We start from the raw sequence: 13,765 nt of genomic DNA, 5'->3' as shown, positions 1-13,765 counted from the left end.
GGCAGAGGCAATGCTGAACTTTTAAGATGTGGATATAAAGGGGAATTTTTAACTTAAACATCCATAAAGTATCTCTGTTATATTTTTGAAGGGCATAGATTTGGCTTTAGAAGTATTTCAGCAGCAGCAAAAAATGACACAAAGGGAGAAAAATGGATGTTTTATTTACCTGAAAGGCAAATTTACAAAGAAAATCTGAGTTTCTAATGACCCAAACTTTGGAGACCTCAGCATCGTTCCCTAAAAGACTAATTTATCATCAGAAAATGTCATGTCAGACATACTAGAGCCATCCATTTATCCATTTTCTTCTGCTTGTCCAATTAAGGGTCATGGGGGGAGCCTATCCTAGCTACCATAAGGCAAGAGCCAGGAAACCCCCAGAACAGATCGCCGGCCTGTCACAGGGCCGACACTGAGAGACAGGCAGCCATTGTCATACTGTTCACGTTCACATCTAGTTCACATCCAACTTTAATTACCCCACTAACATGCTAAGCATAAAACATTTGAAATAATGCCAAGCTAAATTTGTTCCAACTAAATATTAGATTATCATTGCTTTCTTTTGACAAGGCTGTGTATAAGCTATTGTTAAAGATTAAGCAAGTTTTTTGATTTTCATACTTCAGATATCTGTTAGTTACTAGCATATCTACCAAGAAAATATTTCCTCTCTAAACATTTAATAGAATAGAATAGAATAGAATAGCCCAGTGGTTCCCAAACTTTTTTTGCTAGGCCCCCCTTTGTTTTACAAGAAAAATGTTCGCACCCCCCTTAGGGGGCGGGCCACACACTTTGGGAAGGTCTGGAATAGCCCGTAGCCCTGCATAAGATATAAGCAGCAAGACATAAGTAGAGGATTTCAGTTATTCTGGAAAAAAAGGTGTCCAAAAAGTCCTTGAAGACGATACGGTAGTCCCAAAGGTGCCAAAGAGGCATTTCACAGGACAAACAATTTAGGAAAAAAACAGCTCTAATGAGCTGATTAACATTTCAGTCAAGTTCTCGTCATCTCATTTTGGCAGCAAAAACAGTAAGAGAAGTCTCAAGAGAGACTTTAGAGAATTGAAACTGATTTCCTGTTTTGGTTGCTTCTCAGAATGTGACAGCTAATCATCGCGTGAATGACGCCGTGTTCACAGAGGATGGAGTGCAGACACTGACGGGACGTTTCATGTATGGTCCTCTGGACATGGTCACACTAACTGGAGAAAAGGTAATGACTGATATCTTTGGCTGTTAGGAACAACAACAAAAAAGAGATGGTTTGTATTCAAGCCATGTTTTGTTTTTGTTTTTTTTCTTTTTCTTGCAGATTGACATTCACATCATGACCCAGCCTCCCTCTGGAGAGTGGGTGTACTTTGACACGGAGCTTACTAACAACAGTGGACGTGTCTCTTATGTAATTCCAGAGAGCAAGAGGCTGGGTATCGGGGTATATCCTGTCAAAATGGTGGTCAGGTATGCTGAGTTGTAGTAATTTCACAAGGAGAGACGCATACATGTATGAATTTCATCATATTTACCAGTCGCTGTTTCTCTAATAGGGGCGACCACACATTTGCAGACAGCTATCTTACTATTGTACCACGAGGAACAGAGTTTGTTGTATTCAGCATTGACGGGTCATTTGCTGCCAGCGTCTCAATAATGGGGAGTGACCCTAAGGTTCGAGCAGGGGCTGTGGATGTGGTAAGGTAAGGAGAACACCAGCATGCTTGGTAGGAATACTACTCTGCAGTAATATATAGTGTAAAATGTCTAGATAGTACAAATCAAAGTTGTGGACACAAACAAAAACTCCGTGGCAAAGACCAAAACAGATTGTTGTGGAATGTTGTCTTGGCAACTTGTTCTCCATACTTCATGGTGGAAAATGCATATGCAGATATGAGCAGTTCACTTTCTCTGCATCTCACATGGAGCCACATATCTCACATTTGAATCTGGTCTAAAGTCTGCCCCTTTTGTATGTTAGTAAGATAGAAGAAGCAACACAAGAATTGCTTCTCTAGGTCAAAAACATCACACAATGCAAAACATTCCTCTCCACAGTGAAGGCATAAATGGATAAATGACCACAAACACATGGTCTACTTGCTGCATGGACAAAGGTACTGAGGCTGGGGTTCTCCACTCTCTCAGCTCAGGTACTTGCAGGACTAATTGTTGTGTGGAGCTTACACATTACTGTTACAACCAAAGGTGAAAGTTTTGAAAAATGTAAAATTGAAAAACACATTTTCTTTCACACATTTTTAATTCCATATATGTTATTTTATAGTTTTCTTCTAAACTATTGAGAATAAATACTACCCCCTGGTATTTGTAGTTTTTACATGTGCTGCATCTTGGGAATATTTATGTGAAGTAATGGCAGAATATTGATTTTCTGAACAACATATCACTCCCTTTTAGCATGGAAGTCAGCTAATCCAAACGCGACTCCTTCTCAGGATTTTTATTCTTTATTGTTTGCAGGTACTGGCAGGACTTGGGCTATCTGATAGTGTATGTCACAGGTCGTCCTGACATGCAGAAGCAGCGTGTTGTTGCGTGGCTCTCCCAGCATAACTTCCCTAATGGCATCGTCTCATTCTGCGACGGCCTGGTACATGACCCTCTCCGACACAAGGCCAACTTCCTCAAAACCCTCATCAACGAGGTAAGTGAGGGCAGGGAGAGTCTGGAATAGCAATGCAGCAAAATCCTTCCAGTGTCTAAAAGTTTAAACTCTTTGTATTTGATTAGGCCAACATGAGGATATTTGCTGCCTATGGCTCCACCAAGGACATATCAGTGTACACTTCTATTGGCCTGCCTCCATCTCATATCTACATAGTGGGAAGGCCCACGAAGAAAATGCAGCACCAGTGCCAGGTCTGATAGTAAATTAATTGTGGTACATTATAAATTAGTTCACAATGAAACTATTTTATCTGAGTGGGTGTACAGTTGTTTTTATAGGCCATGAATATTTTACATGATTAATCACTGAGTGTTTAGGGTCTGTCAGGGGACCTTGTGTCTGTGCATTGATGCTGAGTAAACCCAGTTTAATTGACTGTTAATCTGTTCCAGTTCATCCTGGATGGCTATGCTTCCCACCTATCTCAGCTGGAGTACAACCAAAGGTCTCGCCCTGCCAAGACCGCCAGTACCCGTATGGTCCTCCGAAAGGGCAGCTTTGCTCTGGGCACAGCTGGAGGAGACTTCCTCCGGAAACGGAACCACATCTTTCGCACCATCTCCTCTCAGCAGCCTGGAGGGTCGGGGTCATGCTCACCCAGCCAGCCAGGCCGGACTGAGCGCACGCTCAGCCAGTGTGAAGTGGAGCGCGATAGAGGGGTCACAGCAGCAGCACAGAGGAGTATGAGTATAGCTGCGGGGTGCTGGGGGCGCAGCAGCAGCACCAAGGAGGGCAGTGTAGGCTTACATGGCCCCAAGTAATGTTTAAATAAAAGCTTTGGTATAAAGGACCCTGGCCGAGCCACTATGATCTCTGGACTAAGATAAAAGATAGAAAGGTGAAGAAAAGATGGGAGGGTGTGGATGATGGGTCTGTGGAAGGAATACACAGATGGTTTAGCATAAATAACCCATAATTAATAGAGATTAGGAAGGAGCGATAAGTAGGGATCTGTCCAGGAGGAGTGGACTAATCAGGCCAAGTGGGATCTAGAGAACAAAACAGTTCTGTAGCATGACTCTTTTACAGTAATACTTTTATAGGATATACCACTATTTAAAAAAAATGACAAAGGAAGGATTAAAAAAAGAAATTGTAAGCCTTAAACTAATCTCGTCTAACGGGAAACCCTCCCTTCTCCTTTCCAAACAACACAAACATTTACACTCATGAGCTCAGGACAAACTGCAGAGCCAGATTGATCTTCAGACAGTCAACCATGGGACTGAGGCTAAGTTCGTTTGGCAACCGTGGCAAAGGGCCAGTGATTTACACTTGAGTTTCTTTTCCACTGTTTTGGAACACAGCAGTGACTGGCAATAAGTATAGAAAACCCTCATGATGCAAAAACAGAAAAGCAAATCTATCAAAAAGTAAGTAGAGACCAAAAAACAGAAAGGCAAATCTAACAAAAAGTAAGGAGAGACCAAATGGAGACCTTACTGTAAAGGATCTGTTCATCCAAACTCTACCAAAAGAGATCATATTAGTAGATATTTTAACTAGCCACAGCATGTTAGTGTAAACAAAATCCATCCAGAAGGTTGTTAGGTTAGATGCTTTAGTTACTCTCTTCCCATTTCTTACCAACAGCCTGTCAGCTGGCTTCATAAAGGATTCTCCAATTCCATTTTACTCCACCCTATTTATCTGGCTGGTACTTTTTGGTTTTATTTGTCCAGAAGTATCTAAACATTAAGATGATGTAAATGTAGGTGGAAGTATTTTCTGTCATGAAAATGTACCTGAGAGTCGGCCAGGGTCCAAACTCTCTTTGTTACCACCTAAAATCACCATGCTAACAAGCTAAACTAGATTAGGAAAAAAGCTTGCAGCATTGTTACTGGAGAAATGATAGCATGAGAATGCTAGCATTGAGTTAAGTGTAATGGACCACAAACGAATTACCTTCATGGTATTGTGCTGGCAGAGATTTTAAAAGAATCTCTAAATTTTCTATTTTTAGATACCAAAAGATATGAATAAAGAAATGTGTATTTTGGATGAATTGATCCTTTGAACAATAAGGGCTGGATTTGTGAAATATACTGTATCACAGAGGAAAGTACTTGTCGTCTTAGTCACAGATCAGTCCTGTTCATGCTTCTTAAAACATACTGATAGCAGGTCGGCCATTCAGTTTTCATTCCACCCTGTGTGAAACTCTGTAGTATTTTCTGTTTCCGTGTGGCCTCTGGGCCATCCAAGGCCTTAATATCCCACAAGACACTTTCTTTGCAGAGGAGACGGAAAGCAGAAAAACAGGGCATGCAGCATTAAAGCAACAACTGAGACTCTGTACAGTCCACAGCAACTATCCCTTTATTTATATATATATCTATATATATATTCATCTGCTTGCAATACCTCAGATCCACTTGCTGGTGGTGTTTTGTTTCCCATAGTTGCTGCTGCTGGGAGACACTTTTGTGGTGTTTCCTGAGTATTTGCTCTTTTTTCTCATAGGATATAATGCAGGCTGGACCTGGAGCCTGTTTCATTTCAGACTGAACTGGAAGTGAGAGCTTTCACTCACAAAGATGTTTCAGTATTTGTACCAAATGGACTAAAGAATGAGCCGAAGTGATTCAGCTCGAATGTTGAAATGACTGAATTATCAGTGTGTGTGGAGTATGGGAGATGAGTCCCATTGGCCTCTCTTTCCCTTTAAAGAAGATGAAGCCACCTCACATCTCTGACCCAAATCCAAAAAAAACAAAAACTATGGGCACATAGCAGGCATAAATGTCACTCTTTAAATAATAGGTAAAAACATTTACAGGTATGATAAATGAAAACGTCAGGTGCCTGTGTGAACACTGAAACAGTAAAACTAGCCATGAAGACATACCCTACACAATGTGCTTCCAGTTTAGGTGATAGTGGACAAAATCTACTATGCTTATTTTTGGCAAATGTTAACAACTAAACAACATCTCTCGAAAAATTGTTGTGTTCAGGGTGTTCTACTAAGGGCTGCACAAAACTGAATGACAAGACCTTTTAATGTATACCTTTAAAATGATCCAAATTCAGTCAATAAGAGCTAAAAAAGTTAAAAAAAAAAAAAAAAGTGTTTATGAAGCTAATTCAAAAAAGGCCATATACTCGATTTTTAAAATCAACCCTTCTTATATTGCAATAGAATTGTTTTAATATAGCTAGTTTTTAAAGTTATTCATTTTTATACACACCCTGTAATAATTTGACTTGACCTGACACAAAGATGAAATTTAAAACCTTGGAAATCATTTACTTTAATCTTTTAAGCCAAATTTTCAAAAGAATATTTATAATAGTAATAACAAGCATAAATTCTAATGTGTTTTTGCATGAACTGGAAGTCTAAGTCTAAACAAATGATACGTAGTTCTACATATGGATGCTTGGTATAGACTTAAATAATTATAACTACAACAGTTTCAGTGTTCAGATGAGCATCTGGCTATTTCTGAAGCATGAAAAATTGTGAATCTGTCCTTTAAGCCTTTGTGTATGGACGTATGGAGCAGCCGCACTGCTTGTCACCCTCATTTTACTATGCTGTTATTTCACACGCCCAGTTTCCACACTACACAAGAGTGCATCTGTTTCCAGTCTGTGTGATCCAGACCGTCTTGAACCCACCACAAAAGCCAAAATCATTCTCTAATACTGTAGTTAATCAACGGCGTAACCTCATTATCCTTTTTTGCACTAGTTTACAGTGGAATATACTGTAGTTACCATCTCATGTTGCTGCATTCGAACACCTCTGTAGTGCATGACATTTTTTATTTATGTCAGGATATGATATATGTGCTGGTATGCATACGTCTGTACATTTGGTCACAATATGAAAAAGATTTACGTATATGTGCCAAATAGTTAACAAGGAACTCTACAGAAGTCTTTAGACCAGGAGTTTTCAAAGTCTGATATTGTGCTCCCCCCCTGATGCATATCCATGCCCACACTCTGTGTTCTCTTAACAGGCATATTTTTCTGTTTGGTGGATGATTATTCTCAAAGCTTTGGAACTACAGTAACTGTAATTCTTTAAAAAGTAGTGCAATCTAATGTAGACTCCTGAAGTTTACCTTTAAAAGCGCACTTTTCCTTCTTATGTTATGTTATCTTACAATAACATGACATACAGAAACCTGATTTCTTTGTGCTATTGGCTACATACACAGCACACCCAGAAATATCCTCCTGAGAAGCGAGGAAAAAACAATCTTTCTATTGAACTTTTTTGTGATTTCCTTCCTCTTTGGAGATAAAAGACAAAACCCATGAAATATCAATGGAAATCCCAGAATGTCATATATTTAGCACATCAGGACTTAGTAGGTTAGCTCAAATAAGTCAAAAACAGATGTCCATTACAGAGGACACATAAATGAATGGGCTGGTTCTCAGGAGGATATAACTCTCAGATAATCAGTACTGCTCCTCAGCAAGCTTCCAGCAGTTGGGCAGTCAGAAGAAAGAGGGGTTTTTGGGGAGGGACCCCTTAAATGGACAAACAGGATCTTCTAGTTGTGAAGCAACAGTACTTACTGCTCTACTACTGTGCCACCACACTGCAAGAGGTGTCTCTTCAAATCCATTTCCTAATTTTCCTACTATCTACTGCTGTCTTTGTTTTCATTTGGTTTCAGAGGTGCAAAATGAGAAAGATTTCAAGTTTAAAATCTTCTTTTTACTGAGTGGAAAAGGCTTTTTTGTTGTTGTTGGTTAACCCAGATACTTAGAAGACTCACTGAGGAATCCAGAAAATCATTTAGAACAATGGTGACTATTTTTTAAAGGAATGTAATTAGCTTTGTGACTTGACTACATGCTGATATCTGAGAAGCACAGACTATGGCTAGAGGATTAGGAGTTTTTCTTATTTTTGTTTCTTTTCTTTAAAAAACAAAAGAAAACTTTTTTTTCTTTTTTTTTTTTCTTTTTTTAAGATTTTGGCCCCATTAAAAGCATTTTAGCAATTGTCTTAGCTATTAGCTCTTCCTGTTTGCACTGTACCCATGAAGAACTGTCTGCTTATTAGTCATGGGTACTGGATATAGCAATGTCTTCTGAAAGTCTATGGCCCATTGAATCTAAAGATACATATATCACATAGATCCACTCATTTTTAACTTGTAAATTAAAGGGCCAAAAAAGACAACTAGTGCTTCCTGTTGCTCTCAAACACCTCTGTGCACCTGTACAATCCACCTGACACAGATGGGAGGTTGTCATAGTTTGAAAACCCCTGATGCATACTGTATCCAGCCTTTCGTAAGAAGGGGAAGTGTGTACTGAGAGCAAACGTCTTAATGCTTTGACTGGATTTTGATTTGCTGACTACATAATATTAAATTGAATGTTGCATGTGAAAAAAAAATGGGCAAAATGTTTTGACCTTGTAGAACAGAGTCTGAGCGTGCTGCCAAAACCTTGGACAATATGCTAGACTGAAAGAAGTCCTGGATTTTAAGCGTGACTGCCTGTCGTGATGTGGGTGGTTTTATGGATGCAAACACTTTTTCCCATTTGGCCATTTTGGCTGCTGAGTTGAATGTCTGTCCGTCTGGATTCTGACACTGTTCAGGAGCCAAGGATGTGTCACTGTACATACTGTAAAGATATATATGTAGGAAATATAGGGTCAAGGTTTATTTATTTATTTAAGGTTCATGACGTTACTCTGGAAATTTCAGGTGAACTATAACGGAAATATGTAGCATTTTATTTGTCATTTTGGCAGTCATTGAGGCTATGGACCAACACAGGAAGCTTTTATGTTCCTACCAGTGCAATATTATTCTTCACATCACAGCAGGGGCACAATCTACCACAATACAATCTACATGCAGTCTGAAAGCATACACGTCCATACACCACGTGCAGCTTTTTCACACCATGTGAAAACTGTTTGTATTTGAGCTGCTGTAGACATCTGCTGTCTCTTACAACAGTCAAGTATGTTTTATAGGACTATTGTACCTATTTTTCAAGCTGGAGTATTTTACAAAACCTTTGCAATATAACTCGAGACATTTTTCTCAGCCAGCAGTAGGTGCATGGAAAAGTAAAAGCCCATAACAGAAAACAATATTTACCAAACTGTTGCATTTTGTCTAATCCGACTTAAAATTACATAACCTACACTGGTAAGAATAATAAATGAACTCTTCTCCACTATGTCCTTACAATTAAACTGAACACTTACATATAAAAACAAAAACAAACAGCAGAATATATTTCCTGTAATCACAATTATTGCCACTTTGGGATAAGAATGATTAAATATAGAGACCTACAAAAAAAAAATGTTAGCACCCACTGTTGCTTCTATGAACAGCATTTTAGCAAACTAATTATTTGGCACTTATTGAAAATTCATGTGTTTAAAACCTTCCTACATTTTCTAAAGCTAATAAAAGTATTTGTAATGACTTCTGTAAACTCATACCTGAAACATGTATGTATTGTACTGAAGACGTACAGTAATGTAAAAGGAAAGCATGCCTACTGATTAAAGTTCTTAATTGATGACTATTTAGTATTTATAATAGGATTACAAATGTTTTTAAAAACCATTATAAGTGAAACAAAGCTGCCAAATAAAAGCCGGTTTTGATTAATATCTTTAAATGAATAAATCTTTTAGAAAAAGTTCCTTATTAGAAAGTGGGACTGACAATTTATTGATGTCCAGCTTTAGCACCATATCATATTTTGTATGTACACATCTGAAATATAATGCCGCAGATGCTGTAGGACCGTGACAAAGTGTATAGTGGCAATAATTAATATACACTTTCAATATATGCATAGTATGGGATTAGAGTCACATGCACAAAATTTATTTTAACATCATCTAGTTTTTATAAGCAGCACTACAAACACTTAATGGTTTATAACACATTAAAACGTAGCTCTACACATTGATTTATTATATTTGTAGCAGTTTTAATTGCCCTGTAACCATTACTGCATCATTAATTCTTGCTTTATGTGTGATTTCCATTTGTTTTACGTTTTTTTTAAAAAATAATTCCAGGAATAGACAAACACTTTGTATCTGCTTACAGTTACATTATTGCATCGTTAAATGTTTATATACTGCTTATATTTGCTAGGAAAGGGTGGCATAAAATAGTACTTCTCTGTGCCATGTTAGCTGTTGCATAGATTGTCATTACCCATTTTATATGTTTTAACTGATTCTTTGATCCATGACACCGACAGCCAGTAACTAAGATGCCACATGTACTTAATTAGGGACACCAGAATTACTTTTCCAAGTGATTTAGACTCACATTTTCAGTAGGTACAGATGTGTCCTTGTTCATACAGTATGTGTTCTGGTAGATTTCTGACCCCCAGCACTCACCATTATCCTCTGTACTGTGGAATAAATATAATTGGATGATAAATTACCATGTGTTTGTGTGTTCTTTTTAGCCTAGTCTTAAACGTTTACATACAATTATGTGGAATGCCTAAAAAAAAAAAAAGTATAAATCCGGGACTTACAACCAGCTGAGGAGTGAGATCCCACTGTGATGTCTGAAGCACAGTGTTTCAAGCACTGATGTCTTGGTATTTAGAAATAGGAAGCACCGAGTGAGAGGTAGATCTGGGTCTAACTTTGAGTTTGTTAACTCTGCAATCGGCAACTCTGAGTTTTTTTTGTTCCAGAACAACTAATCAGCTTTGGAGCAGACACTGCAAGGCCTGTAAAGTAGCGACTAGTCAATCACAAGTTTGGCTCATCCAAATGTGTACTCTGCTTTCTCCGCCTCTAATGGGTCCATAAAGAACAAAATAAACACGTTGTATTCAATAAGACTTGAAACTAGCAACTGAGACCTGAAATCATCAAGAAAAGTATTTACTGAGGTTACACATCAAAGGAGCCAAGTGACTTTGGACTTCTATGCAAGTTCTTTTTGTAACCAGAGGCCCACTGCTGGTTACTAGAAAACAGATGTGGTATCAAGTTACACACATACAAAGCACAGGTCTTGAACTTCATGTAGCTCAACTGCAATAAACTGAGTTTACAGCAGTCATTTTGATAATAAATACTAATAAAATTAATCTAGGCTTACAATTAATCTAGGCCTGAGATGTGCCTCTAACCTTGACCTGGCATCTTCGGCCCGGAGGGCATTATTAAATGTTAGGTTGTTGATGAACAAGACTTTTATCATGAATGACTTTTTTACCACTACGGGTCTGGATTTACTGCTCCTGACGGAAACCTGGATTCGTCCTGGTGAGTTCTTTCCCTTTTCTGAGCTGTGCTTTTTTCAGCTCACCGAGGCTTTCGGGTAGGGGTGGAGGACTTGCGGTGGTCTTTAGGAATAAATTCCAGATACGGCAGCTGTCCCCACCTATGTTTGCTAGCTTCGAAGCACAACTATTGGAACTTGCTGGTCCCCCCCCTGGCTCTTTGTGTTGTGGACTTTTATCAATGATTTTGCTGACTTTTTAGGATCTATTTGCTTAAATTATGACCGTCTTCTTATTGTTGGTGATTTTAACATTCATATCTGTTGTAAAGACGATAGGCTTGCCAAAGACTTTCTTGTTTTAGCTCTTTTAATCTTACTCAGTGGGTAAATGCTCCAACCCACTCTAAAGGTCACACACTTGATTTGGTTTTCTCTCATGGAAAACCACATCCCAGTGTTGCTAGTGTCAGGGAAACTAGCAACACTGGGATTTCTGACCACTTTCCAGTCATTTTTGATGCTGATCTATGCGAAACTGATCTGAACCTTGGGGGCCCTCGATGCCTTGCCGGTTCATTGATTCTGGGACTGTGGCTGAACTTTCTGCGTTTTTCTCTGAATCTGTGCTCCCTGATACGGCTGGCATCACACAGTCTTTATTTGATGACTTTGTCAACTCCCTACTTGCTATATGCACCTCCATACTGGACTCTGTGGCCCCTATAAAAGTGAAATGTCCTAGAAGCAGTTCCCGACCTTGGTTAAATGACTCTACACATGCCCTACGCCGTACCTGCTGTCAAGCTGAGAGGCGGTGGAAAAAGGATAGGCTCCAGGTGTCCCTTGATATTTTACGCAGGACGCGCTTGGAATTCCAGAAATCTGCTAAGATGGCTAAAGCGGCTGTTCTGTCAGCCATCGTTACGAATAATAGTCATAATCCACGCGTTTTATTCAATATTTTAAACTCCTTGGTTAACCCTTATCCTGAAGCATCGTGGCTAGCTTCTTCAGCTCTTTGTGAGCAGTTCTTAAATCACTTCACTGATAAAATCTCCACCTTAAGAGCCTTAAAAGCTTCGGGGATGTGCCAAGCCCCCGCTTTACGCTGCTCTATGACACTTGCTCAGTTCGAACCAGTGTCACTTCCTACCCTTAAGGGAATTATTGATCGTCTAAAAATCTCAAATTCTGTTCACGACATTCTCCCATCTCGCATTATTAAGGAGGGATTTAATGTAATTGGGCCTTGTATATTATCACTAATCAATCTTTCTTTGTCAATGGGTTGTGTTCCGGCTGCCTTTACACATGCCGAAGTGAAACCTGTTCTTAAAAAGTGTTCCCTAGATCACTCAAATCTCGCTAATTACAGACCTATCTCGCAACTTCCGTTCCTGTCAAAAATCCTTGAGAAGATTGTCCTATCACAACTTCAGACCTATCTGAAACATCTGGGATAAATTTCAATCTGGGTTTAAGCTGCGCCATAGCACGGAAACAGCACTTTTGAGGGTCTTCAATGATCTTCTTTTAATTACTGACTCTGGGCGCCCCGCCGTCTTAGTTTTGTTGGACCTGTCTTCTGCTTTTGATCTGGTGGACCATAATATCCTGTTAATGAGGCTTGAACTTCTGGTTGGCATTACGGGTATGGCTCTTAGTTGGTTTAAATCCTACTTATCGGAGAGGTTCTTCTCTGTCACGATGGGTACCTACTCCTCTTCCATTGCCCCCGTTACCTGTGGTGTCCCTCAGGGGTCTGTGTTGGGTCCTATGCTATTTTCTCTATATATGTTACCCCTTTGTCGTATTATTGAAAAGTACAAACTCTCTTATCATTGCTACGCGGATGACATTCAAATTTATTTTGAATTGACTGAGGATGAAACTTCATTGATACTTCGCTTCTTCGATTATATAAGTGAAGTTAAAGACTGGCTGCTGAGCAATTCTCTTATCCTTAATACCAAGAAAACGGAAACTTTAATATTTGATAGTCATACCCCTAGAGCCCATCTAACTGGTGTCCTTGGGCCCTTCGCTGATTATCTTTCCGATTCCGCAAGTAATTTGGGTGTTTACCTGGACGGCTCCTTTAAGCTTGACAAGCATGTGTCCTCTGTTATTAAATCTTGTTTCTATCAACTTTGTTTAATTTCTAAGGCCATGCCATACTTACCACGTGAGGATCTAGAAAAGCTTATCCATTCCTTTGTCACATCCAGGTTAGACTATTGCAACTCCCTATACACTGGGCTTCATTCTGCCCTTCTTCGTAGATTGCAACTTGCCCAAAACGCCGCGGCTCGCCTTCTAACTGGTACTCGTAGGTTTGAGACAATCACCCCAATTCTCACTGGCTCCCAATTAAACACCGCATCGATTTTAAAATCTTACTGCTTACTTATAAAATCATAAATAACATTGCACCCAGCTACCTTATTGATCTCCTTAGTGTGTATACTCCCAGTAGAATGCTGAGATCGTGAGGCCAATTGCTCTTGGTGCAACCTAGGTCAGGGCTGAAAACCAGAGGTGACCGTGCCTTTGCTTCAGTTGCACCTAACCTCTGGAATAACCTCCCTCATACTATTCGCACATCTGACTCAATCCAGACCTTCAAGTCTCGATTGAAAACCCACCTTTTTAGCTTAGCCTTCCCGGCCTCCTAGAGCAGGCCTTTTAAGTGTTCTTTCTTGCCTTCCCCTTTCCTCTCTTTTGCCTATATTGTTTTTATCGTTAAGTCTTGCTTGCTTATCTGCGTGCTTGTATGCTTGGTTAATCAATGCCAGCCATCTGCTAGCTTATCTGCATTTGTATTTTACTACTGTTTTATTGGATTATGTGA

At 39.3% G+C, this 13,765-nt stretch overlaps 1 protein-coding gene across 7 annotated transcripts in view; it reads left to right on the top strand.

Moving 5' to 3' along the window:
* Positions 1–10,113, top strand: part of pitpnm2 (phosphatidylinositol transfer protein, membrane-associated 2) — a 67,418-nt gene extending 57,305 nt beyond the window's left edge. For all 7 annotated transcript variants that reach the window (XM_084935902.1, XM_084935898.1, XM_084935901.1 and 4 more), the window contains 6 exons: positions 1,106–1,222; positions 1,322–1,470; positions 1,557–1,706; positions 2,491–2,674; positions 2,761–2,889; positions 3,091–10,113. In XM_084935902.1, coding sequence (XP_084792028.1) covers positions 1,106–1,222; positions 1,322–1,470; positions 1,557–1,706; positions 2,491–2,674; positions 2,761–2,889; positions 3,091–3,459 — 1,098 coding nt within the window. In that variant the 3' untranslated portion in view covers positions 3,460–10,113. The remainder of the gene's footprint in view (positions 1–1,105; positions 1,223–1,321; positions 1,471–1,556; positions 1,707–2,490; positions 2,675–2,760; positions 2,890–3,090) is intronic.
* The last annotated feature ends 3,652 nt before the right edge of the window (positions 10,114–13,765 follow it).

This window comes from Perissodus microlepis, chromosome 7 (assembly GCF_051167445.1).
Source record: "Perissodus microlepis isolate ML-2025 ecotype Zambia chromosome 7, ASM5116744v1, whole genome shotgun sequence".
NCBI lineage: Eukaryota > Metazoa > Chordata > Actinopteri > Cichliformes > Cichlidae > Perissodus > Perissodus microlepis.
Note: the sequence above shows the minus strand (reverse complement) of the source record. Positions and strands in the feature narration are given on the sequence as shown.